Source organism: Stenella coeruleoalba (genome assembly GCF_951394435.1).
Source record: "Stenella coeruleoalba genome assembly, chromosome: 20".
Lineage (NCBI taxonomy): Eukaryota > Metazoa > Chordata > Mammalia > Artiodactyla > Delphinidae > Stenella > Stenella coeruleoalba.
This window is the reverse complement of record NC_137166.1, coordinates 46,073,598-46,097,999: the sequence shown is the minus strand read 5'-3', so window position 1 is coordinate 46,097,999 and position 24,402 is coordinate 46,073,598. Positions and strand designations below refer to the sequence as shown.

At 47.9% G+C, this 24,402-nt stretch overlaps 2 protein-coding genes across 5 annotated transcripts in view; one reads left to right on the top strand and one right to left on the bottom strand.

The window, feature by feature from the left end:
- The window catches only part of SAMD4B (sterile alpha motif domain containing 4B), a 37,373-nt gene extending 27,773 nt beyond the window's left edge, over window positions 1–9,600 (bottom strand). For 3 of the 4 annotated variants that reach the window (XM_079908631.1, XM_079908634.1, XM_079908633.1), the window contains exon 1: window positions 9,514–9,600. The gene's annotated coding sequence lies outside the window, so the exon portion shown is untranslated. Of the gene's footprint in view, window positions 1–3,316; window positions 3,541–9,513 lie in introns of those variants that run through there. The other variant, XM_079908632.1, reaches the window with a different exon arrangement.
- A 6,689-nt stretch (window positions 9,601–16,289) lies between these two features.
- Window positions 16,290–21,065, top strand: GMFG (glia maturation factor gamma). The gene is made up of 7 exons (XM_079908638.1): window positions 16,290–16,349; window positions 16,734–16,830; window positions 16,928–16,977; window positions 17,430–17,479; window positions 20,110–20,192; window positions 20,671–20,744; window positions 20,918–21,065. Exons 1-7 carry the CDS (start codon window positions 16,347–16,349, stop codon window positions 20,987–20,989), a joined length of 429 nt encoding a protein of 142 aa, XP_079764764.1. The 5' UTR covers window positions 16,290–16,346; the 3' UTR covers window positions 20,990–21,065.
- Window positions 21,066–24,402: the final 3,337 nt, after the last annotated feature.

Genomic DNA, 24,402 nt, shown 5'->3' with positions numbered 1-24,402 from the left:
AAATAAAATCCCCCTATTTTTAAATGTTGGAAAATAATTCATATTAAAAGAGCAACAATGAACCACTATACAGAACAAACAAAGCCTGGGGCCTGCAGTCCTTAGACCAGATAGACACAAACTGTGATAAGACCAAAAGTCCGATAACTATCCCTCTCGAGGGCCTAGAGAAGGTCCTACACGTTTAAGCCACCCCACTGCTCAGGAAACATGATTGGCAGAGAGGATCTAGTGCCCAAGTATGGCTTGGACAGTCCTCAGGAAACACTGGGGCTTTAGGTAACAAACAGTCATGTTTAAGAATAAACTATTAGGGGAGGGACAAATTAAGAGTTTGGGATTAGCAGATACGAACTACTATATACAAAACAGATAAAACAACAAGGTCCTACTGTATAGCACAGGGAACTATATTATCTTGTAATAAACCCTAATGGAAAAGAATATGAAAAAGAATACACACACACATACACACACACACACACACACACACACACACAACTGATTCACTTTGCTGTACACCAGAAATTAACACAACATTGTAAATCAACTATACTTCAATAAAAATCATCCCTAAAGGAAGTGTTCCTATGTTTTGGACAGGAGAATGCTGGGTGTTTGGTCTGGATGGTGACTGGAGAGGAGAACTGCATGGCTTTCTTCCATCAAAAAGCCAGAGGCCCCCAGCTACCTCCTCTCCTGCGTGCTTGGCAACAGTGAGAAAGGAAGACCTGGCTTGGTGAGACTGGCCAGGGAAGAGGCATCAGCCCTGATTATTTGAAGACATCTTACTGTGGTAGCAAATTACTATGATACATTCTGGTGGATTTGTCTGCCAAACATCCATGCCCATCTTCTGGTACCAGGCCCCTAAATTCCCTTTGGAGAATTAACTGTCTTTCTTGGATCTAGGAGCATACATGGAGTAAAGCCTGGCCAAGGAAAGGCCTTCCTGGACTTTTGCTGGAAATATTGGGGAAAATAAGTTCTTGGTTAGGGTTGCTCAGATTATACAACATCTCCTGATATTCCTGGTTGCCACTTCTGCTACCTCACAGTGAGGGCCTACCTCAGAATGAAGCCAATACAGATGAAAGCAGAGTCAAAAGAGGGGAGAAAAAGAGAGACCTGTTCACATCATTTGAAGACCTGTCTCCAGTTAGCCTGAAGCCCCCCATCCCACCTCCCCATCCCAGACTTTTCAGTTACATGGTCCAATAAATTCCTTTTGTGTTGAGGTCAGTTTGAGCTGGGTTTCTACCACTTAAAGTTTCAACTTTAAGCCTTGACTGCTCCCATACAAGAGAATTCACCACTGCTCTAGTCTCCATCCTTATGTGACCAAAAATGACTCCCTGCCTTTGAGAAAAGACACCAGAGGGGAACCCCTATGGTAAAGTCTTTCAAATAGTCCAACAATATGGCTGCCATACTTGGTCTCTAAGAGACCAAGTAACCTTCTTGAGAAGCATCTTCTAACCCTGGAGGGTGGGAAATGGAGTCAAAAGTTGGCTAAGAGGTTCCAGGAAAAACTGTCCACTGGACTCTTTCTTTGGCCCCAGTGAAAAACAGCCCACATACAGGAGGCGCCTCTGGAGGTCAGTTCTCCTCATCCACAAGCAGCACTGTGGAGTGAGACCTGGCTGAACCAGAGCTCTCCTACTGATACCAACTTGCTGTGCTGACCTTTGGCAAGTAACTCAGTTTCTTCCTCAGTGAAGCTTGTTGTAAGAATGAAAGAATATATATAAAAACACCTAGCATGATGCTTCAAATGTCTTCACATCATATATTATTGTATCATGTGCCAGGCCTTATGCTAATAGCTTTCCATGGATGAGCTCATCTGATCTCAAAAACTATAACTACAAATATATATATGTATATAATAGTATTCTCATTTTACAGATGAAGACACTGAGACACAGAGGTCAAGCCACTTACCCAAGACTGCACACAGCTAAGCTGAGATTTTTAAGGCCAAGCAGTCTGCTTCTTCCTGCAAATAATGCTACAGCGTATTTATTTATATTTAATTATATAAACTTATAAATATATATATGTTTATAAGTTTATACATATACATATATTTGTAAGTTTATATATTATATATTTATATATATTTATAAGTTCCCTTCCACTGCCTAGAAAGCTGGACCAAGCTGGACCAAAGCATACACCCTTTAACGCCAACATCTCTGGACAAATAACGGGAGGGTCCTATTAGCCTTCCCACCTAACCCTAGCCTTTCTACAGCATCCACATAGGCCTTGGAGGAGCTTGTTCATTTCATGAGTAAAGTAATAGGCTAGTTACCTCAGGTTAACTCACTATCCCAACTTGAGAAGAACAGGAGAATGTCAGAAGCCAAGGGACCCCAACTTCTCTCTTATGAAAACCAACCATTATTTTCAGAAACTCGTGAAATATGTATACAAAATATGCATATTACTGCCTCAGCCAAGAATGAGGCTCTTGTATGAATGGTCCTGGAGAAGGGAAGGAGAGGAGGGGAGAAGCCAGGCAGGGCCTCCTGGAAGATAACAGAGCCTGGGGAGCTCTGGAAAACCTGCATAATTTGGGGCAAATGATTTTACCTTGCAGTGTCTGTTTTCTCATCTGTAAAATGGGTTTAATAATAGTACCTACTCTCATAGTGTTGTGAGGCATAAATACCCTCACAGACTTGTTACCTAGTATCATCATCCTGGATTCCTCTTTCTCTAATCCCATCATTAACTCCTGTTTTCTCAACATGGAACATGTATATCTGTATCTCCATTTTTACTACCACCACCATATTCAATTCATCATCCTTTCTCATCTGGACAAATGTATTGCCTCCTGCTTCCATTCTTGCCCCTGTTTTCCTTGCAGAAACCAGTGAATTTTCTTTACAAACAACCAAACAAACAAATCATGTCACTGTCTTGCTTTAAAAATCCTCTAATAGGGACTTCCCTGGTGGCGCAGTGGTTAAGAATCTGCCTGCCAATGCAGCTGACATGGGTTCGATCCCTAGTCCGGGAAGATCCCACATGCCGCGGAGCAACTAAGCCCGTGTGTCACAACTACTGAGCCTGCACCCTGGAGCCTGCGAGCCACAACTACTGAAGCCCGTGAGCCTAGAGCCTGTGCTCCGCAACAAGAGAAGCCACTGCACGAGAAGCCCGCGCACCGCAACGAAGAGTAGCCCCCACTCGCCGCAACTAGAGAAAGCCCGCGCGCAGCAACAGACCCAACGCAGCCAAAAAAAAAAAAAAAAATCCTCTAATAGCTTCGCAATGCTCTTATGTGAAAATGTAAACTCCTTACCATAGCCCACAAGGCCCCACATGATCTGGCCTCTGTCAACCACTCCAAGCCCTTGCCCCTTCTGCTTCACTTATGCTTCAGCCACGAGCTCCTTGATGTTCCTTGAACACATCTCAGGGGTTTTGCACTGGCTGACCCCTCTACCCGAAATGTTCTTCCCCAGATCATCACATGGCTGGTTCCTTCTCATCAATCAGATCTGGGTTCATGTGTGCCCCAATCTTCCTCATCTCCCCAGTAGGAAGGAGTCTTTGGTCTGATATCGTCGTCAAAAACTGTTTCTTCAAAGGCTGCAGCTCTTCCGGAAACACCTAGACTGTAAGATCCACGAGGGAAAGGAAGACTATGGCTGTATTATTCACGGCTACATTTTCAATTCCTAGAATAGTACCTGGCACATAACAGACCCTCAGTAAGCATCTGTGAAAAATTTCCCCACCTTGCAGCAGTCCTTTCTCCACATGTAACTATGCTTAGATTAGAATGCCCAGCTCTTAGATCTTCCCACAACTGGTGCCTTCTCATCTTTCAGGTTATCAGGCTCAACTGTCACCTCCTCAGAGGCCAATTCTGACCATCCTGTGTACAGTGGCCAACCTCCCACCCCCTTCACAGTTTTAATTCCTTCATAGCACATATCACTATCTGATTTCTTTTGTTTATATATCTTCCCTCCATCAGAATATAAGACCCAAGAGCTCTAAGACCTTGACTGTTTCATTCACTGCTGTATCTCCAGTACCTAGAAAAGTGCTTTCATAAATTGTTTAATTGCTGGAGACGTTTGAGATGTGCACACTCTACACTGCTGTTCTGTTACTTGCCCTCGACCAGACTGTATTCAACAAATTTACCCTAAAACAAACAAAACAAAACTCTACGCACAGTAATCTACTTAACCTTCTTCTAAAGTTCTGAGTCCTAGAAACCCAAAGCTGAGGTAAGGAACTGAACATGAGTACTCCTGGATTCCACTACCCCAAGGCTATAACCAAACCAGGCCAGTCATCTCATTCCTGTTTCTCCCAGTGAGATCCCAAAGGAAGGTCTGGTGGGGTGAGACCAGCCATAAACTCTCTGGATCCAAACGACCATAGAGAAGAGAATGATTGGGGCTGGGGAACAGTGAAGAGGGGGACTACCATCAACCCTCAGAAAGGTCATGGGATGGAATCACAGTCCTGTCTGGTTTAGCAAGCAAGAGAGTCTCTAAGAGCGCCGCTCACCTAAACATGTCTCAAAGGATCTTCTGTCACCATTTCACACTTATTCAGAGAGGAAACTGTTTTCAAACTGGGGCTCTCAGGAAAGAGTTCTCTTTCCAGTGAGACTGCTAAGAAGGTGGGGTTTAAGCCTACAGTTGCTGAGGGTCATCTTTGTCGTCACAAAGCAGAAACCAGTTGAGGATGAAGCTAAGTCAGTGGAGAAATGGGGAGAGATTACTAGGAAGACTGAACTCCTGGATGCAGGTAGGTCTGGAGCCATCCTAGTTCTGGACTTTTCAGTAACATGAGCCAATTAATTCTCTTTATTTTTATTAAACCAGTTTGAGCTAACATACTGTCACCTATATCTTAGAGTCTTGGTTGATATGAACTTTTTTTTTTTTTTTGCTAAAACTGAGCACTTATATACAAGGCATTGTTCTAAATACTTTATACATATTAAGTTATTTAATCCTTATAATAGTTCTATGAAGTAAGATACCATTATTACCTTCATTTTTCAACTCTGGAAACTAAGGACCAGAGAAGTTCAATAACTTGTCCTAGGTCACAAAACAGGGGGTAAGCAATGATGTGGGATGCAAATCCTGTCTGGCCCCAGAGTCTGCATACTTGATCACTACACTACAATGCCCCATTGCACCCAACCCTATCTGAACAGAAAATCCAACTCTCTGACCCCAGACACTATCATCCCGGGACGGACAGAGCCCAGAGACCTTCTATTTGTGCCACCTGTCCTCAATTTCATCCTTTGTAAAATGAGGATAATCACAGTTTACCTACCTCATAGAGTTCCTGTGAATATGAGATGAGACAATACATGTGAAGCACTTAAACAGTGACTGGCAGATAATAATTACTCAATAAACAGTGGTCATTAACATTATTACTCTGTGGGTCACTAAAGTGCATCTGGCAAATACAATGCAGATGGAAGAGATCTGTTTTCTTTCACCTCTGTCCTTTAGGTGAAGAGAAGAGATGCCATGGGTTAGAGATGAAGAGTCTTTCTTGTCTTTAACCCACTGCATAAGCTGCATCCTCTGCCTGGAAAGCCACTCATCCTTGTCCCAACTCTTGTGGAACAGCACCCAGAACAAGTACCACTTCTTCTATGAAGTCTCTCCAGATAGAGGGTGCCTTCTCTCACTGTCAAATTTCCACAGTATATAATTTGTACCTCACGTTCTGTTCCGTGTACCTGCCCAACCTCTCTACTGTACTGTGAGCTCCCTGAAGGCCAGCCCCAGTATTTACCTCGTGATCTGTTTATTCTTCTCAAACTTAGAGAGAAACAAAAACCCCTGGAGAAAGTTGAGAGCCCTGTGGAGGCCCCAAACCTACAAAGGCTGAGGAGGGCTGAGAAGCCAACTAGGATGGGGTGAGGCAGATCCCCAGGAATAGGACGTGGGGTAGCTAAGAATCAGGAAACAGCACAAAGAAAAGTTCCAGATGAGAGAGGGTGGGGAAGGCAGCCTCTCCTAGGAGGAGTGGCAAAAGGAGCTGGGTAGAGAGAATAAAAGAGGTGAGAGGAGAGGAGGGGGGGGATAAGATGTGTTGAACCTGGATGGGGAGTGAGAGTAAGGAACTCAGAGATTTCTGACCAAATGCAGGAAGAGCTGCCCATGAGCCAATGATTCCTCATAACTTACAGAGGGAAGGATCCCAGCTTGTGGGATTCAGAAAAGAACAAGTTACATCCTGGTACTTTCCAAACTCCCAGGTCAGTGAGGGTGAGTGGACAAGTACATGAAAAACTACAAGGAAGAAGATGAGCGGTGCTCTAAGAAGTACAATGGAAGGCTCTGGGCAGTAAGACACAGAGAATGAAAAGACTGGAAGGTGCCTTAAGGCAAGGGTGCCTATGTGGAGAATAGATGAGGATTAGATAAGGATAAGAGATGGACACGTGTGTTCAAGAAGGGAGCAACCTGAAGCAGAAGCACAGAAAGGGGATGGTATGGAGGGGTGGAGGGGAAGCCAGAAGGAGAAAATGCTGAGGAAGATCTGAAAGGGAACCATTCAAAGACGGAATATGAAGTAATTGCTCAGAGGGTGGGGTAACCTTGTGGAGAAACCAGAAACCTTTCAAAGAGGGTAAGGAATCTTCTGGAGGGTAGGTACTTCACAAAGGGGACTCCCAGGAAAATGGGGGTGGGCAGTAGGGCACAGAGGCATATGCTGAGATATCTTTCAGGGGGGCTTTCTGTGGGGAAAGGGAAATCCTCTTAGAGGGCAGTGGTTCTCAAACTTGAGCATGCATCAGAATCACCAGGAAGGTTCCTAAAAACAGCTGGGCCCTACTCCTAGGTTTTCTGATTCAGCAGGTCTGGGTTGGGACCTAAGAATTTGCATTTCTAACAAGTTCTCAGGTGATGCTGATGTTGCTGGTCCAGGGACAACACTTCGAGAACCACTACTACAGGGGGAGGGATTCTTTTGTGAGGAGGCCCTCAAAGTGGAAAAAGGAAGGAGAAGGCTTCAGAGAGGAAAATCAGGGGAGTCTTCAAGGAGAGTCTAAGGAGGGTGGGAATTCCCTGGCGGTTCAGTGGTTAGGACTCCATGCTCTCAATGCTGAGGGCCTGGGTTCAATCCCTGGTCAGGGAACTAAAATCCCACAAGCCTTGCAGCACAGCCAAAAAAATAAAAACCTTAAAAAAAAAAAGAGTCTAAGGAAGGTGTTAAGGGTCTCTCCATCTCTCTGAAGGGAAGATCTAAAGGGAGGAGGGGTCTATGAAGATAGAACCTAAGAAAAATGGTCTGAGAAAGATCTCTGAGAGTTGGGATTTCAAGAGGTGAGGGTATCTCTTGAGGATCTGTTTAATAAAAGGGGACATAGAGACTCTTGAGAGGAGGAGTCTGCAGGATGCTGGGGGCCTATGGTGGGATAATGGGGGAAGGAGGCTCAGATCTGAGAAGGATCTCTAAGTTGATTGCAGAAGAAAGAATGGAGGAGATCAGAGGGTGTAAATGGGGGTTCTAAAAGGGGTATATCTGATAGGGCCCTGAATAAGGTTTCTTGGGGATGTCAGAGGGAGAACCTGAGATAGAGTGTTCTGAGGAAGTCTTACAAAGTGCTGGAGTTGCTGATGCACAGCAATTTTGGAGAAAATTCTCTAAAGGGAGTCTGTGGAGGTGTGGTCTTCTGTGAGAGATCTTAGATTTACTGGAGCAGGATGACAGAGGCCTTTTTAGGAACAGCTCTCAAAGAGCTCAGATGAGAAACTCTGAGTAAAGGTCTCAATAGGATATACGGGGAAGGTGGGTCTTGGGGTGGGGGAATATGGGAACATCAGAGTAGAGGGTTTTTCAAAAAACAATTCTGGGACTTTCTAAGAAAAGGAGCCGGTTGGTGCTGGGGGTCTTCTACAGGTGGTTCTAGAGGATTTGAGGGAAGCTGTGAGGGTGAGTTCAGGGAGGGAACTATCTAGGAAAAGTCTCTTAGTAAGGCAGGAGGTCTCTAAGTGCTGATTCAAGGGTCTCTGTGCTGGAAGGGTCTCTGGGAGGGATTTCAAGGGCATATCTCAGAGGGCTCAAGGAGGTGGCTGGGGTCTCTGTGAAGACAGGAGGAGGTCTTGAAAAGCTGCATCTCAGAGGGGTCGTGAAGAGAGGGTCTTAGGGTTTACAGGGCTTGTGAGGAGGAAAGTTCATCTGAAAGTAGGTCTAGAAGGAGAGATTTTGAAAGGGGGATTCGAAGAGCGATTCTAGAAAATATCAGAGAGAAACTATGAGGAAACGTTTTGGAATCCTGAGGAAGCAATTTCTGTAACATTTTGTGTGGGTTACTAGGAGATTTGGGATACATAAAAAGGGTTTTGGAAGAGACTTGTGGAATGTGGAAGAAGAGTTCTCCAGAGATTTCAGGGAATCTCTGGAGAAGATTTCTGGGATAAGTGAGGAGGGTCTCAGGGGAAGATTTCTGGGGTATCTGAGGGTGATCTCTAGGGCATTTCAGGGTGGTGAGATTTGAGAAGCATGAGGAGGTCTTTGAGAGAGATTTTTGGGACCTGTGGGAGAGGCCAAAGGGATGACTTTTGGGATATGTCAAGGGGGAGTGTATATGGGAGATGGATTGGTGGCGGGGGGGGGTGGGCGCTCCAAGTGAGTTTTGAGGATCCGAGGCCATTTCAGAGAGTCTCTGAGGAAGATTTTCAGGGGACATCAGGGGCATTCTGGAGGATTCCAAGGGGAGGGGCTCTGAGATTTGGGGGCTATGAGTGGAAAATCTCCAAGGCGATTTCTGGTATGGGGGTAGGTGGGAGGGAAAATTCTTGGGATGTGTGAGAAGGAAGTCTGGGGGAGACTGTTGGGATGTGCGAAGCAGGTCGCTGGGGGAGATTTCTGGAATGTACAGGGTCTGGAGGGGATTTCGGGGAATCTCTGATCTGAAGGAGATTTTTAGGGCTTACGAGGGAGGTTCCTGGAGAAGATATCTGACACATATCGTTGGAATATGAGGAGTGGCCCCGGGGAAATATTTCTGGACGGAGGAGGTTCGGGGATCTGGGACCAGACGGGGGTTCTCTGAGGAACATATTTGAGGCGTAGGACGGGGTCTGGAGCAGACGTGTTAATATCAGGGGTGGCCTCTCGGGAAGCCTTTCGTACCGCGGAAAGGTACAGAGGGCTTCGGGCGGATTCGGGGGGTCTGTGGGCGTGCCCTCCAGGGAGGTGTCCGAAGTACACCTGGGGGGGTCACGAGATAGGCTGCTGCCAGGCCCCCCGGCCACCCCGAGGGGCAAGAATTTCGGAGAGAAGCTCGAGAAGCGGCCTGTGAGGGCGACTCGGGGGATGGGTGTGGGAGATCCTCTCGAGGGTCGGGACCCCGGAGGCCCGCGCTCCACGCCCGCCGCCTCCCAGGGTCCCTGAGGGGGCGGGGCCGCCCGCGGCCTGGGGCGCCCTGAGGTGAGCCCCGCGCGCTCCGACCCGCCGCCGCCCCGCGTCCGCCCGACCCTGCCCACCACTCACCGCCTCGGCCTCCGCCGCCGCCGCCGCCGCCGCCGCCCGGGCCTCCTCAGGCCTCCGCCACTGCCGTCGCCCCCTCTCCGGCCCGCGAGCTCCCCTCCCTCCTCCCTCACCGACCACCGCCGCCGCCACCGCCGCCGTCGCGCTGCGTCACCGCGCCGTGCGTCACCGCCCCTGGCCCCGCCCCGACGGGACTGCCGCGCGCCGGCATTAGCTGACGCCGCGGAGAGGAACGGTACGCCCGCCAACGGGCTGCGAGGGCAGCCCGAAGGGCGGGAGGTGTGCGCGGAGAAAGGCGGGGTCCCAGAGGAGAAGGGGGCCGCGGGGGTTGAACGAGGCCCACGAGGCCCGCCCCCCGCTCAGTGGGATTGGCCTGCTGCGCGGCTGACGAGCAGTCAGCCCGGCGGGCGGGGCAGGGGCGGGGCGCGCGCGGCGTTGCCACGGGCAACGGGCCCTGCGGAGCCCGGCAGAGCCTGGGATTGGGCCTCCCGGCCTGCAGGGGACAGTCTCGCGCGCGTCTACCTCAGCGGCCTCGAGCTAAGTCACAATTCCTGATTCTGGCGTTCAAGGCCCGGCTGTGTGACCCGCCTGCACGCTCCGCTCTAGGCCTGGGCCCCGCCACCACCTGACTGTCTAGGTTGCGAGTAACCGCTCCGGCTGCTGGAGTCTCAGCTTTCCCACCGCAACCGTCTGTGAACCTGTTGCTTCTTCTCTCAGATAGGAATTGAAAGAGAGGAAGCATTTAAAAGTGCCGGGCAGGGCTACCCTGGTGGCGCAGTGGTTAAGAATCCGCCTGCCAATGCAGGGGGCAATGGTTCGAGCCCTGGTCCGGGAGAAGCTAAGCCCGTGTGCCACAACTACTGAGCCTGCGCTCTAGAGCCCACGTGCCACAACTACTGAGCCAGCGTGCTACAACTACTGAAGCCCCCACGCCTAGAACCTGTGCTGCACAACAAGAGAAGCCACCGCAGTGAGAAGCCCGCGCCCTGCAACGGAAGACCCAATGCAGGCAAAAATAAATAAATAAAATTAAAAAAAATTGTTGATAAAGCGGTGGGCGCAAAGCCTTCAATAAGTGGGAGTTGTTGCTCTGACTGTTGTAACCTATTCATTCCGCACACTGTCCTGGATCAGCGTGAACTAATCAGAGCGGGGCGCTCACTCAGAAGGCTGTCAGGTGACAGAGGCGTGGTTGTTAGAGGAACCCAAAGAAAGGCAGTCGGAGTGGAACATAGAGTTCACCGCGGCCAAAAGTTTGGCCACTTGAGAGAGTTTGGATTTGTCCCGAGGACGCTGAGGAGCCATGGAAGGGCTTCAAGCCAAGGAGAGTCAGTGGGGGTTTGCAAAGATGTCTCTGGCTTTTATATGGAAGATGGATTGGAGGAAATAGAACTGGAGCTGAGAGTCCAGGGAGGCAGCTGGGGTAGGAGAGGGGCGTTTGCACCAGGGTGGGACTGTGGGGAGGGGAGGAGGAGTGGGTGGCAGGGCTGGATGCCCAGGAGGCCCGGGGAACCTGCTCTGGGACTGGGTGGCCGCAGAGGGGTAGGGAGGGAGAAGTTCAAGATGAGGCCCTCTGGCTAGAAGGTTGGGGGGATTGGGGGCTTCCCTGAGAAGGAGACCCAGAGGAGAAACAGGTTAGGAAGATGCTGAGCCCAGTGTGTGCCACCCAGCATGAGGATTTAGGTGGCTCCACACCCCTGGGGCTGGGGCTTAAGAGAAAAATTGGGGCTGGAAACCAAGATCTGAGGGTGATCAAAGATGGTAATTGAAGCTGTGGGAGTTAGTGACCTAGTGTGCGGTGGGTATGAAGGATGAATGGAGACAAGGACTGGACAGAACCTTGAGAAGAGGAGACGTATAAGGTTTGAGCAAAGGAATTGACACTCTCAACAAAGATTGAGAAGGAACAGCCAGAGAGAGAGAGGAGGAAGAAAACCAGGAAAACATGGCATCTCAGATGCTGTGAGGAAAGGCCATTTTATTAAAAAAATTTTTTAATTAAAAAAATTTTATTTATTTTTGGCTGCGTTGGGTCTTTGTTTCTGCTAGCGGGCTTTCTCTAGTTGTGGCGAGCGCGGGCTACTCTTCGTTGCAGGGCGCGGGCTTCTCATTGCAGTGGCTTCTCTTGTGGAGCACGGGCTCTAGGTGCGCAGGCTTCAGTAGTCATGGCACAAGAGCTCAGTAGTTGTGGCACACGGGCTTAGTTGCTCCGCAGCATGTGGGAATCTTCCCGGACCAGGGTTCGAACCCGTGTCCCCTGCGTTGGCAGGTAGATTCTTAACCACGGCGCCACCAGGGAAGCCTGGAAAGGCCATTTTAAAACAGAGTGGGGGGGGGATATCACAAACCCTAAGCATTACCCCCTCCATTTAAGCAACAACTTTCACACCATATAGAATGGTTGTGCTCTAAGGGTGCTGGTTCATTTATTCATTCAATAAGACTTCTTGAGTACCTAAAATGTGCCAGGCACTACCCGAAGTGCTAAAAATTCAGCAATGAACGAGGCAGACAAAAATCCCTCTCTTCATGAGGCTTACCTTCTAGTTGGGGGGGACAGAAACAAATAAATACAATGTAACTTGGTAATAAGTTCTATGGAGAAAACTTATAAGGGGATTGAGAGATGCGGCTGGCACTGTTTTAGATGGGGAAAAGCACCTTTGATCAGGTGACATTTGAACAGAAATCTGAAGGAGTGAAGGGGTGAACCATGAAGGAAGGAGGGTTCCAGAAAGAGGAGCCAGCAAGTGCAAAAGCCCAGTGACAGTATCATTCACAGAACCAGAAAGGGGCTAGTGTGGGTGGAGAGGAGTGAGCAAAGAGGAGAGTATTGAAAGACAAGGTCCAAGAAGTAATGGAGGAGGGGTCGTGGCAGATGATTTAGAGTTTTTAAGGCCACTATAAGGACTTTTGCTTTCACCCAAATAATAGTGGAGCCATGAGAGGGTTTTTGAGAGGGCAGGCATGTCATCTGGCTTGGTTTTCTTTTTTGGCCACGCCGTGCAGCATGCGGGATCTTAGTTCCCCTGACCAGGGATCGAACCTGTGACCCTGCAGTGGAAGCACAGAGTCCTAACCACTGGACAGCCAGGGAATTCCTGGCTTGGGTTGTTTTAGGATGCCTCTGACGGTCCTATGAAGAACGGAGTGTTGAGAGGCGGGCAGGAGCAGAGAAACAGGGAGGAGGCTGCTGTGAGATTTCAGGCAGAAGAATATGGGCTGTGGAGGGGAGCAGTGGACCAGTTCTGGTTATATTTTGAAGTTCAGAGCTGACAATTTCTGAGGTACGTTGTCAGAGGAAACAGACGGGTCAAGGATGACTCTTAAGACATGCAGATGGATATGTCACACTGGCATTTGGATATAAGAGCCTAGAGTTCAGGGAGAGGCCCAGCTGGAGAAATAATTAAGGTATCCCCTTTGAAAACCAAGAAGCTGTTGCTATCAGGAAGACAGGAAGATGGATGGAAAAGAGAAGGGGACCAAGGACTGATCCCTGGGACACCTGGCTGTTAAAAGGAGGCTGACATATGATCCTGCAATCGCACTTCTAAGCACATATCTAGAGAAAACTATAATTCGAGAAGATATATGCACTGCGATGTTCCTTGCAGCACTATTTACAATAGCCAAGACATGGAAACAACCTAAATGTCCATCGACAAATGAATGGATGGACCTAGAGATTATCATACTAAGTCAGAAAGAGTAAGACAAATACCATATGTTATCACTTATATGAGCAATCTAAAATGTGACACAAATGAACTTATCTACGAAGCAGAAACAGACTCGCAGACATAGAGAACAGACTTGTCGTTGGAGGGGTGTGGGAGAGGGATGGATTGGGAGTTTGGGGGTAGCAGATGCAAACTATTATACATAGAATGGATAAACAACAAGTTCCTACTGTATAGCGCAGGGAACTGTATTCAATATCCTGTGATAAACCAAAATGGAAAAGAATATGTAAAAAAAGTATGTACATGTATAACGGAATCACTTTGCTGTACAGCAGAAATTAACACAACATCGTAAATCAACTATACTTCAATAAAATTAAAAAAAAAAAAGAAGGTCTGGGGCTTCCCTGATGGCACAGTGGTTGAGAGTCTGCCTGCCGATGCAGGGGACACGGGTTCGTGCCCTGGTCCGGGAAGATCCCACATGCCGCGGAGCAGCTGGGCCCGTGAGCCATGGCCACTGAGCCTGCGCGTCTGGAGCCTGTGCTCCGCAGCGGGAGAGGTCACAGCAGTGAGAGGCCCGCATACCGCAAAAAAAAAAAAAAAAAAAGAAGGTCTGAGCAGGCACAGCCAGAAGAACCAGAGGAAAACCAGGCCAGGGTGGTGTCCTGGAAGCCAAGTGAAGAAAGTGTTTTGGGCATGGGGAGTGATGGATGGTGTCAGATGTGGCTGACAGGGCACAGCAGATGAAGACTGAGAATTGACCATTAGGTCCAGCACCACAGATGTCCTTGGTGGCCCCGACAAGTGTATGTCATTGGAGAGAGACAGGAGTGAGTCTGCTGGGAGAGAGTTGAAGAGTGAAATGGGAGGAGAAATTGGAGGCAGTGAGTGTGGACAGTTCTTTCAAGAAGTCTTGCTGAAAAGGGAAGGAAATGAATGGGCAGTGGCTCGACGGGAGACAGGGTTTTTAGTTTTTAAGATGGAAGACATAACACGGCGTGTACGCTGAGGGAAAGATTCAGTAGAGGTGAAGACATTGATGATGCAGGGAGGAGAGCAGCTGCAGCAATGCCCTTGAGGAGGTGAGAAAGGGTGGGATCTGCCCACTGCTATGGAGGGAAGTCAGTACAGTGGGCCAGACATCATGGGGCTGGATCCTTTAACAATTCTCTATTGTTTGCTTATATTTTCTCACGGAAATGCACAGGTTTCTGATCAATCACTTCCCTTTTATTTCTCCTTTATATGACAATTAGGACATTATATTGATTTGGGGGAGAACTTATGTGTATAACTATGTTGCGTTATCTAGGAATTTCATTTCAGGATGGGAACTTGGCGGGGGGGGGCAATACAAAATGCTCTTAATAAAAAAGGAGGTATTGGTCTGATATGATGGAACACCATTGTTGTAGCACCATTATAAGGCCCATGAGGTTGAATAATTACAGGAAAAAATTCATCATTACTTGGGTGCTGTGGAGTCTTCTCTCTATTCTCCATTTCCCCATCAACCTAATAAGTGGCAGTTTGACCAGCAAACATCTCTAAGTTCCCCCTTTCAGCTCTGGAATTAAAATATTCCAGATTGGGTGGGTGGGAATCCAGGAAGTCTTCCTGGAGGAGGAGCTAAAGAGCTCATTATTCAAAAAAAATAAAAAAAAAAAGAGCTCATTATTCCATTATCAAAAAATCTACAGATAATAAATGCTAGAGAGGGTGTGGAGAAAAGGGAACCCTCCTACACTGTTGGTGGGAATGTAAATTGGTACAACCATTATGGAGAACAGTATGGAGGTTCCTTAAAAAACTAAATATAGAACTACCATATGATCCAGCAATCCCTGCGCATATATCCGAAGAAAAACATAATTCAAAAAGATACATGCACCCCAGGGACTTCCCTGGTGGTGCAGTGGTTAAGAATTCGCTTGCCAATGCAAGGGACACAGGTTTGAGCCCTGGTCTGGGACGATCCCACATGCCACAGAGCAACTAAGACTGTGTGCCACAACTACTGAGCCCACGTGCCACAACTACTGAAGCCCACGTGCCTAGAGCCCGTGCTCTGCAACAAGAGAAGCCACCGCAGTGAGAAGCCCACGCACTGCAACGAAGAGTAACCCCCACTCGCTGCAACTAGAGAAAGCCCGTGCACAGCAATGAAGACCCAACGCAGCCTCAAATAAATAAATTTATTTAAAAAAAAAGATACATGCACCCTAATGTTCATTGCAGCACTATTTACAATAGCCAAGTCATTGAAGCAACCTCATGTCCATTGACAGACAAGTGGGTAAAGAAGATGTGGTACATACATACAATGGAATATTACTCAGCCATAAAAAAGAACAAAATAATGTCATTTGCAGCAACATGGATGGACCTACAGATTGTCATACTGAGTGAAGTAAGTCAGACAGAGAAAGACAAATACATGTCACTTATAGGTGGAATCTAAAAACAATGGTACAAATGACCTTATTTACAAAACAGAAATAGAGTCACAGATGTAGAAAACAAACAGGGTTACCAGTGAGCAAAAGGAGGGGAAGGGATAAACTGGGAAATTGGGATTGACATATATACACTACTATACATAAAATAGATAAGTAATAAGGATCTACTGTAAAGCACAGGGAACTCTATTCAATACTCTGTAATGACCTATATGGGAAAAGAATCTAAAAAAGAGTGGATATATGTATATGCATATGTTTGCTATACACCTGAAACTGACACAACATTGTAAATCAACTATACTCCAATAAAAATTAAAAAAATAATAAAGCTCATCATTACCTACTGTGTATTGAGTGTGTCCACCATGCTGGGAGATATGTGAAACTATTTTATCCTCATAACAATCCTGAATCAGAGGCGTGAAGTTACTTAGCTAGGGCCACACAGTAAGGCAGCATTCGAACCTGGTCTGGGTGACTGCAAAGCCTGGAAGGTCCCAGCAGATGAGGGGAAGGAAAGAGGGGGAGGAGTCATCTGTGACAGTTGTCCCAGAATGGGCATAAACAGGATGTGGTGTTAGATGAAACCTTTCCCCTACCCCACACCCTGCCCCCTGTAGCCCTGGTCCCCACCCCTAGAGGACAGCGGAACCCAGAAAAGAAGAGGCCTGTGGACAGAAAAGTCATGGTTGGGGCCAGGGTCGTATGGAAAGGGCTAGGGGCTGGAGTGGGGCTGGGGCTAGGAGGACACCAGGGTGAAGGGCAGGCTGTGGAAGGGAGGTCAAGGCTGGGGGAAAAGAGACTGTGGTTCCGGGTTTAGCCCAGGCAAGCAGATCCCTGGGCCACCCCGGGCGTTGCCCAAGGGCACCTGCTGAGAGGGCTCGAGTCCAGCCTCTGCTCTGCAAAGGGGCAGCATCTGCCCTGAGGGAAAGGAGCCTTTTCCTAATGTTCACAAAGGCAATCTATGGGCTATTGGGTCTTCCTCCTCATTAGTAGATGGAAAAACTGAGGTTTGGGGAAGGGGGCAGGGCTGAGGCCAGGCGACTCAGCTCTTGCTGGGCTCCTCTGACAGTCTGACTCCCTGGTGGTGTGCGAGGTGGACCCAGAGCTAAAGGAAAAGCTGAGGAAATTTCGCTTCCGAAAAGAGACGGACAATGCGGCCATAATAAGTGAGTGTCATCTTCCCTCCTGGAAGGATGGGGTATGGGGACAAGCGTGGGGGCAGATGGGAGGGGCCTCTAACCCCCATGTGCCCTCCCTCCTCAGTGAAGGTGGACAAAGACCGGCAGATGGTGGTGCTGGAGGAAGAATTTCAGGTGAGGGGATCGGGGGATGGGACCTCCAAGAAGGGCAGGGTGGGACTGGGAGACCCAAGCGACTGTGACTGATGCTAAGAGCCTGGCATGGGGGGCCAGAAAGACCCGGAGGTCAAGTCCCAACTTAGCTGTGACCCTAGGCGAGAGACTTCACCTGTATGGGTCTCTCTTTCTTCATCTGTGAAACGGTGATAGCAGTCCCTACCTCTTAGAGTTGTCTGTGGATTCAATGATTTAATCCTTGTAGGGGGTTTAGAAGAAAAGTGTCTTAACACCTCTGGGCTTCAGTTTGCTCATCTGTAAGATGGGGATAACAATAAGACCAACCCCTCTGGGATTTGGGAGAGGTCAATGAGTTAATCCATGTATGTGTATTTCTTGGACAAGTGCCTTGGCACACAGTAAGTGTTCATTTAATGGCAGTCTTTTTTTTTCTCTCCCCTCATCCCCAGAATATTTCTCCAGAGGAACTAAAAATGGAGTTGCCAGAGAGACAGCCCAGGTATGCTGGGGGAAGGAAGGGGACGGTCAGGCCATGGGGAGAGGGGTGACGATAGGGATACAGACTGAGGGACTGTTTGGGTTCCAGTCCTATTCATGGGCTCGGGATCTATGTCTCTGAAGTCAAATGTTCCTGTCCTAGGACTTTTGGTTTGTTTACCAAAATTTTATTGCAGAATTTTACACTAATAGTCATATGTAATGTTAGAGTTTGCTTTTTTTTTTTTGTACAAACCATGTCAGGTTTTGGTCTCAACATTGCACTTGCTTCATTTAAAAAAAAAGTTAAAATTTCCTTATTTTTCAATACTTGGGCATACTTTGAGTAGCAAAGGATTTATTTGACCTTTAATGATTGGGGAGAATCCTGTGTGAAGCCAGAGGAGCCTGGTGCTTTTGTGTGTGGAGGAGCTTTTCGACACTTCTGTGAAAACTGGTCTCTTTAGATTTTTCATCTCAACTGATTTTTGGGTGCCCTACAACTCTGAGCCTCAGAGTTGAGATCTCAGGCTCTAGATCTCAGCCAGGACCAGCATCCTGGGCGTCTGACAAGTGCAGTCACACAGGGCCCCGTACCCAGAAGGGAGCCTTGAATGCAGGGCTTGATGCTCTACGACTGCCTGCTGTCTTGAAATTCTTTATAGTTATATCTTTGAATCTGTGTTTTGTGTGAAGTGTGATGGAACCATGGAGCATGCGCCGGGGGCTTGGAGCCTCCCTCAGCTCATATCTCCAGCCTGGATGGGTTCTCAGCTACCCATTCCCTGCATTGCCCAGCAATGGCTGCTGCCCTCTGTCCTAGGCAGGGGACCCGATTACAGGTTCAGGGAGTGTCAGGGTCAGGGTCGGTACTCACCCCCTGCATGACAAGTTCCAGGGTGTGCCTTTGAGCATTTCCATTCCCTCTGTGAGTGTCCCCATGCCCAAGAGAGCGTGATTTTAAATAGGAAATTTTAAAAGATCAATCTGAAGAGAGACTGCAGAAGAAAGGAAAAAAGCCTTTCTCCTGTGTTTATAAAAAGGGGCCCTGCATTTTCATTTTGTGCTGGGCTTGGGAAATTATGTAGCTGGCTGTAGTCTCAGCCCCTGATTCTAGTTCTCTGTATAGTAAAACATAGTGGTTGAGCACTTATACTCTACCAGCCAACTTCCTGGGTTCAAATCTATCCATAGAAACTTGGGCAAGTGACTTCACCTCTCTGGGCCTCAATTTTTCCATCTGTAGTATGGGGATAATAATAGTACCTACATCATAGGGTTGTTGTGAATCAAATAAGCACTTATTTATTTATTTATTTTGGCCGCACCACTCGGCATGTGAGATCTTAGTTCCCTGACCAGGGATGGAACCTGCGCCCCTGCAGTGGAAGGGCAGAGTCTTAACCACTGGACCGCCAGGGAAGTCCCTAAGCCACTTTTTCTTAAAAAAAATTTTTTATTGAGATATATTTGACATATTATATTAGTTTCAGGTGTACAACATAATGATTTGATATTTGTATATACTGTATTACAAACTGTTCACCACCATAATCTAGTTAACATCTGTCATCATACATAGTTTAAAAAAATTTTTTTCTTACGATGAGGACTTTTAATATCTACTCTTTTAGCAACTTTCAAATATACAATACTGCACTGTTAACTATACTTACCATGCTGTACGTCATATCCCTAGGACTTATTTAAAATAAATAATGGGAAATCAAATAACTGGAAATTTGTACGTTTTGACTCCCTTCACCCATTTCGCCCACCCCCACCTTTGGCAACCACTAATCTGTTCTCTGTATTTATGAACTTGGTGGCTTGTTTCTTTGTTTTTATTTTTTAAATTCCACATATAAGCGAGATCATAAGACATTTATCCTTCTCTGACTTATTTCACTTAGCGTAATGCCCTCAACATCCATCCATGTTGCATATGGCAAGATTTCGTTCTTTTTTATGGCTGAATAGTATTCCATTGTGTGTGTGTGTGTGTGTGTGTGTGTGTGTGTGTGTGTGTGTGTGTGTATACTGCATCTTCTTTATCCATTCATCCATCAATGGGTACTTAGGTTTTTTCCATATCTTGGCTATTATAAATAATGCTGCAATAAATATGGGGGTGCATGTATCTTTTGAAATTATTGTTTTCATTTTCTTTGATAAATACCCAGCAGTGGAATTGCTGGATCACATGGTAGTTCTATTTAGCATTTACTATTATTATTATTATTTTAATTATTAAAAAGACTTTTAATTTTGAAATTATTATAGATTCACAGAGAGTTGCAAATATAGTACCCCTTATCCAGTTTCCCCCAATGGTTACATCTTACCTAACTACAGTACAGTATCAAAACTGGGAAACTGACATTTATACACTGTATGTATAGTTCTATGTTATCTTTTTTTAAAAAATTAATTAATTAATTAATTTTAATACAGCAGGTTCTTATTATTTATCCATTATTATTATTATTTTTTAAATCATTTATTGTGTTTGAGGCTAGTACCCTGCGTCTCAGTTGTTAACCCTAGGTTCTCAGACTCAGTCAAGATTTCAAGGTTGTGGTCTCAGGTAATGGGCACTGGGCCTGGGCTCCAGGCCAAGTCTTGAGTTTGGATTCCCTCTTGCTGCTGTAGGTTCGTGGTCTACAGCTACAAGTACACGCACGCCGATGGCCGAGTGTCCTACCCCTTGTGTTTCATCTTCTCCAGCCCTGTGGGTGAGACACAGCTCTACTCATCCTGAGAAAGTGGTCTTAGATTCTGTGTGAGGGTGCGTAAGTGTGTGTGTTTGAGTGCAAGTGTGTGTGCATGCCTGTGACTGGTGATTGTGTGACTGTGTGCATGTGTGTAGGTGCCTGTGTGAGAGTGTGGTGTGTGTGGTGTGAGTCCTGAGAGGGCACTGGGTGGAGGTGGAGGCACAGAGCCCCCATCCTCCTTCGTCCTGAGGCGTATAAGCAAACTCACTTCTTCCTTTTACCTAGAAACCCCTGTCTGGCCCCAAACCAACTCCAGGGACCCTAAAATAACTTCAAGCCCCCAAACAAACCCGGGGACTCTGACTATAGCCTCCAGGGACCTCCTTAGAACAGTTCCTGGGACTCTTAGAAAACTCCAGGGTCTGCAGGACATTACTAGGGCCTTAGAGAACACTCTGGCATCCCCCAGTTATGCTTCCTCCTTCTCTTTTCCACACAGGCTGCAAGCCTGAACAACAGATGATGTACGCAGGAAGCAAGAACAGGCTGGTGCAGACGGCAGAGCTCACAAAGGTCTGGGCCTGGGGCTGAGGCTCCCGAGTGTGAGAGGGAGAGTCTGGACTCCTGGTCTGTGCCATGAGGGGGCTGGGGATCTGGGTTCCTGGGTCTGAAGGAGGAGGGGGTCAGGGCCCTCACTCTTTTCGGTTCCTGAGTGGATTATAATACTGAGCCCTCTCTCTGCCCAGGTGTTTGAAATCCGCACCACTGATGACCTCACAGAGGCCTGGCTCCAGGAGAAGTTGTCTTTCTTTCGCTGACCTCTGGGCGGGGGACCTGAACTCAGGCCCCCTAGGACCTGAACATCTGAGACCTTAAAGAAATTAAAATACAAGAACTCAGAGACCCTCAGTTCTGGCTCAGTTTCTGTTCCTCACTGTGGGCTGTAGGTGGCAGTCCTGCAGTACCAGCCTTAGGCCAGTAGAGGGCAGGCAGATCCAGTGGACGCCTGCTGAGGCCTGGGAGTAGAGGAGGATTCAGTACCTGTTCCTCTGAAAGAAAGGGAGAGGCCTGCAGGATTTCCTAGGGAGAAATGAGGGAGGCCTGGTCTCCTAGAGGGATTGGGGGGATATCTGAATCTGTGGAGGGGCCACTCCCAAGGGGGACAAGGACACCTGCGTCCCTGAGAGTAAAGAAGGCCGAGTGCCTGTCTCCCCACCTCTCACCTTCCCACCCTAGCAGGCATTAGCTGGTACCTATGCTAATTTTCTCAGTAAGCCCCCACGCAGGAAGACTTTAAAGGCAGAAAAGTTGTTGAAGTTGCTATAAAAGTGAAATAGAACAGCTTCAGGGGCTGGGGAGTTGCTGGGGGTGGGTGGTTTGTGCAGTTGGGTAGGCCTGAGGGCCCAGGTCTGGGAAAGATTAAGAGGATCCAGGACTCTCAGTGGAACCCCGAGGAGTATGAGGTTGAGGAGGCAGGAAAGGGACACTGCCTGCCCCTGTCTGGAGATTCTTCTTTCTTTCTCTGTCATCTCTGGGTATTTGACTCTCTCAGGCTTTCTGTTTCTGAGGGACATTCATTGAGCACCCACAGTGTACCAGGCTCTGAGGATTCTGAGATGGGCAGGTTTTCACAGAGTTGAATCACTGTCTCTCTCTGCCTCTCCTCCAGGTCTCTGATTGTTCCTCTCTCTGTCCCTAGATTCAGGGACCTGGGAACTCCCTCCTCCCACCCTTTTCCAGGTTCCCAGTTGAGAGGTGGCTGTTGCCATGGTAACAAGGACAGAGTGACCTTGGGCCCTGGCTGCCCCTCCCCCGGCCCTGTCATTCCTGGGGGAGGGTCCACAAGCCCAGCTCCAACCCTTCCCCTTCCTTCCCAGCCTTAACATGTCCTCATCACCCCACTCTGTCCCATCCCTTGCCCCTTGTCCCCAGTCAGGACAAGCCCTTTGCATGAGGGATTCAGGATAGAATCGCTCTACACTGGACTATAGAGAGATCCCCCCTGCCCTCAGTTTTCTGTGGGGAGAGGGTTGGGTTGAGCGCCTCTCCTCTCTTTCACCCATGCTGGTGCCCCTATCCCATTTCTCTTGCTAGGGATGTCTCTACACATCCCTCTGCACAGCCTCAGTTCCTGAAGGCTAGAGATGAGGAGATAGGACGGGTCATTCAATGAAGAGGTCAGCAACTCCTGGTCTGCAGGGATCAGAGAGGCAAAAGGACTTGTCCAAGGTCATGAACTTACATGATCAAATGGATAATAATAGCCAACTCTGATTGAGGGCTTCCTATGTGCCAGGTACTTCTATAAGCACTTTACAGGTATTAACTAATTTAATTCCTACAGTAACCCGTGAAGAAGGTACCAGTTTTATCCCAATTTACAAATGAAGAAACTGAGGCACAGAAGTCAAAAATACTCGCTCAAAGCCACACAGCTAGTGGTCTGTACAGTTAGAACTTTAACCCAAAGCTATCCTGTGGTCCACGGCCACTCCCTCTCTTAGGCAGGGGATTCAGGGAACCCGCTCCTCTTCCTCTACCTCCTCTTTCTCCTCCCACTACCCCCCACACCACGGTTAAACTGTCTGCCTCCAGGTTCATGATTGCAAACGATCCAATCAGAAAGAGGCATGTGCAAGGACTTGCCCAATCAGGAGCAAGGAGTTTGGAAAGCAGGGACCAATCAGAGAGGGTGACTCTGAGGGGCAGTCCAATGCAGAGTAGGTTTGAGTAGAGGGCTTGTGGAGGGACCAATCAAAGAGGTCAGAACAGAATACCGCTGTACAATGCAAAGTGGGCTCAATGGGGCGTTGCTTTTGGTTTGGGGCCAGGCCTTTGAGGGGCGGTACAAACTGGGAGCCACCTCCTCTCTTTCCACCAACCTCCTCTCTAGGTTCCCACAAATCCAGGCTCCCTAGGCTTTTCCTGGGGCACTTCTCCCTGCTAACCTTGAATGTGAGCAGGGCTTATGTTGAACAGGTGAAGACTGGACGTTAGGTCGGAGCTGAGAATGGGGTACCCAAGTTAGGCTTGAAGGGCCAGTGCTTAGGCTGAAAGCTTGACGCTTTTGGAGTGGAGCCTAAGGTGGAGGGGTGGGGCTTAGGTGGGGGCAGGGTCCAGGCTGAAGAAGTATGAATGTTATAAATTTTAGGGTGGTGACTAAGGTAAAGGGGTGGGGCTTGGGCTGTGAGGGTGAGACCTAGGCTTGAGGGGTGTTATTTAAAGTATTTATTTATTTATTTTTGGCTGCCTCGGGTCTTAGTTGCGGCATGTGGAATCTTTCCTTGCGGGGGGTGGTGCGTGGGCTTCTCTCTAGTTGTGGCCCGTGGGCTCTGGCCGCGTGGGCTCTGTAGTTGTGGCACATGGGCTCTCTAGTTGTGGCGTGTGGGCTTAGTTGCCCCGCAGCATGTGAGATCTTAATTCCCCGACCAGGGATAGAAACCGTGTCCCAAGCATTGGAAGGGGGATTCTTAACCACTGGCCCACCAGAGATGTCCCGAGGGGTGTTATTTATTTAGGTCAGATAGGGGAGAGATTTTGCTGTGGGGTGGGGCCTTAGAGACAGAGGGTGGAGCCTATGCTTGGGGGCAGGGCCTAAGTTGTTGAAGAATTAGATTGGATCTCTATTAGCTGGTCTAGGTCAGGAATTAGGGCCCCAGGGAATTAATCATACTATCAGCTTCCACCTGTTGCCCTGTTTTTCAGGCCATCTCACATTCCCTGACCTCATGGGGCATTCCCCTGCCTCTGGGGTATATCCTTCCCTTTGCAGGGACCCCAGGCTGGGAGATCCTGTGTATTCCTGAGTGTGGGCTCTCCAGTGAGTCTGCAGCAGATCTATCTTCCAGACCCTCTCTTAAGAGGAGTTCAAGAACACATGTTTACCGAACACCTACTGGGTGCCAATTACTACTCTGGACACCGGAGAAAATTGGTGCCCATGCCACCTCCTTCAGGTGGCTTACATTTCAATGACTAGACAATAAGCAATAAATGAATAAGTAAATGATAAATAGGTAAACAACAAGCAAACAAGAGTATTAGCAAGTATTAGCAAGAGTGATAGGGCTATGAAGGAAATAAAATGAGGTGATGGGATGATAAAAATGGTGGGACCCATCTGAGTTTTGTGTTTTTTTTGCCGCCTCTTTAGTCTCTAGAAGAGTCCTCTGGTTTTTTCCCCACCAACATTTATCATGAAGAATTTCAAACATACAGCAAAGTTGAAATA

Excerpts from the sequence above, each read along its gene's own strand:
- GMFG (XM_079908638.1), top strand. Across the intron at positions 17,480-20,109 it reads TTGCCAGAGAGACAGCCCAG|GTTCGTGGTCTACAGCTACA; the intron begins GTATGCTGGGGG and ends TTGCTGCTGTAG. Across the intron at positions 20,745-20,917 it reads AGACGGCAGAGCTCACAAAG|GTGTTTGAAATCCGCACCAC; the intron begins GTCTGGGCCTGG and ends CTCTCTGCCCAG.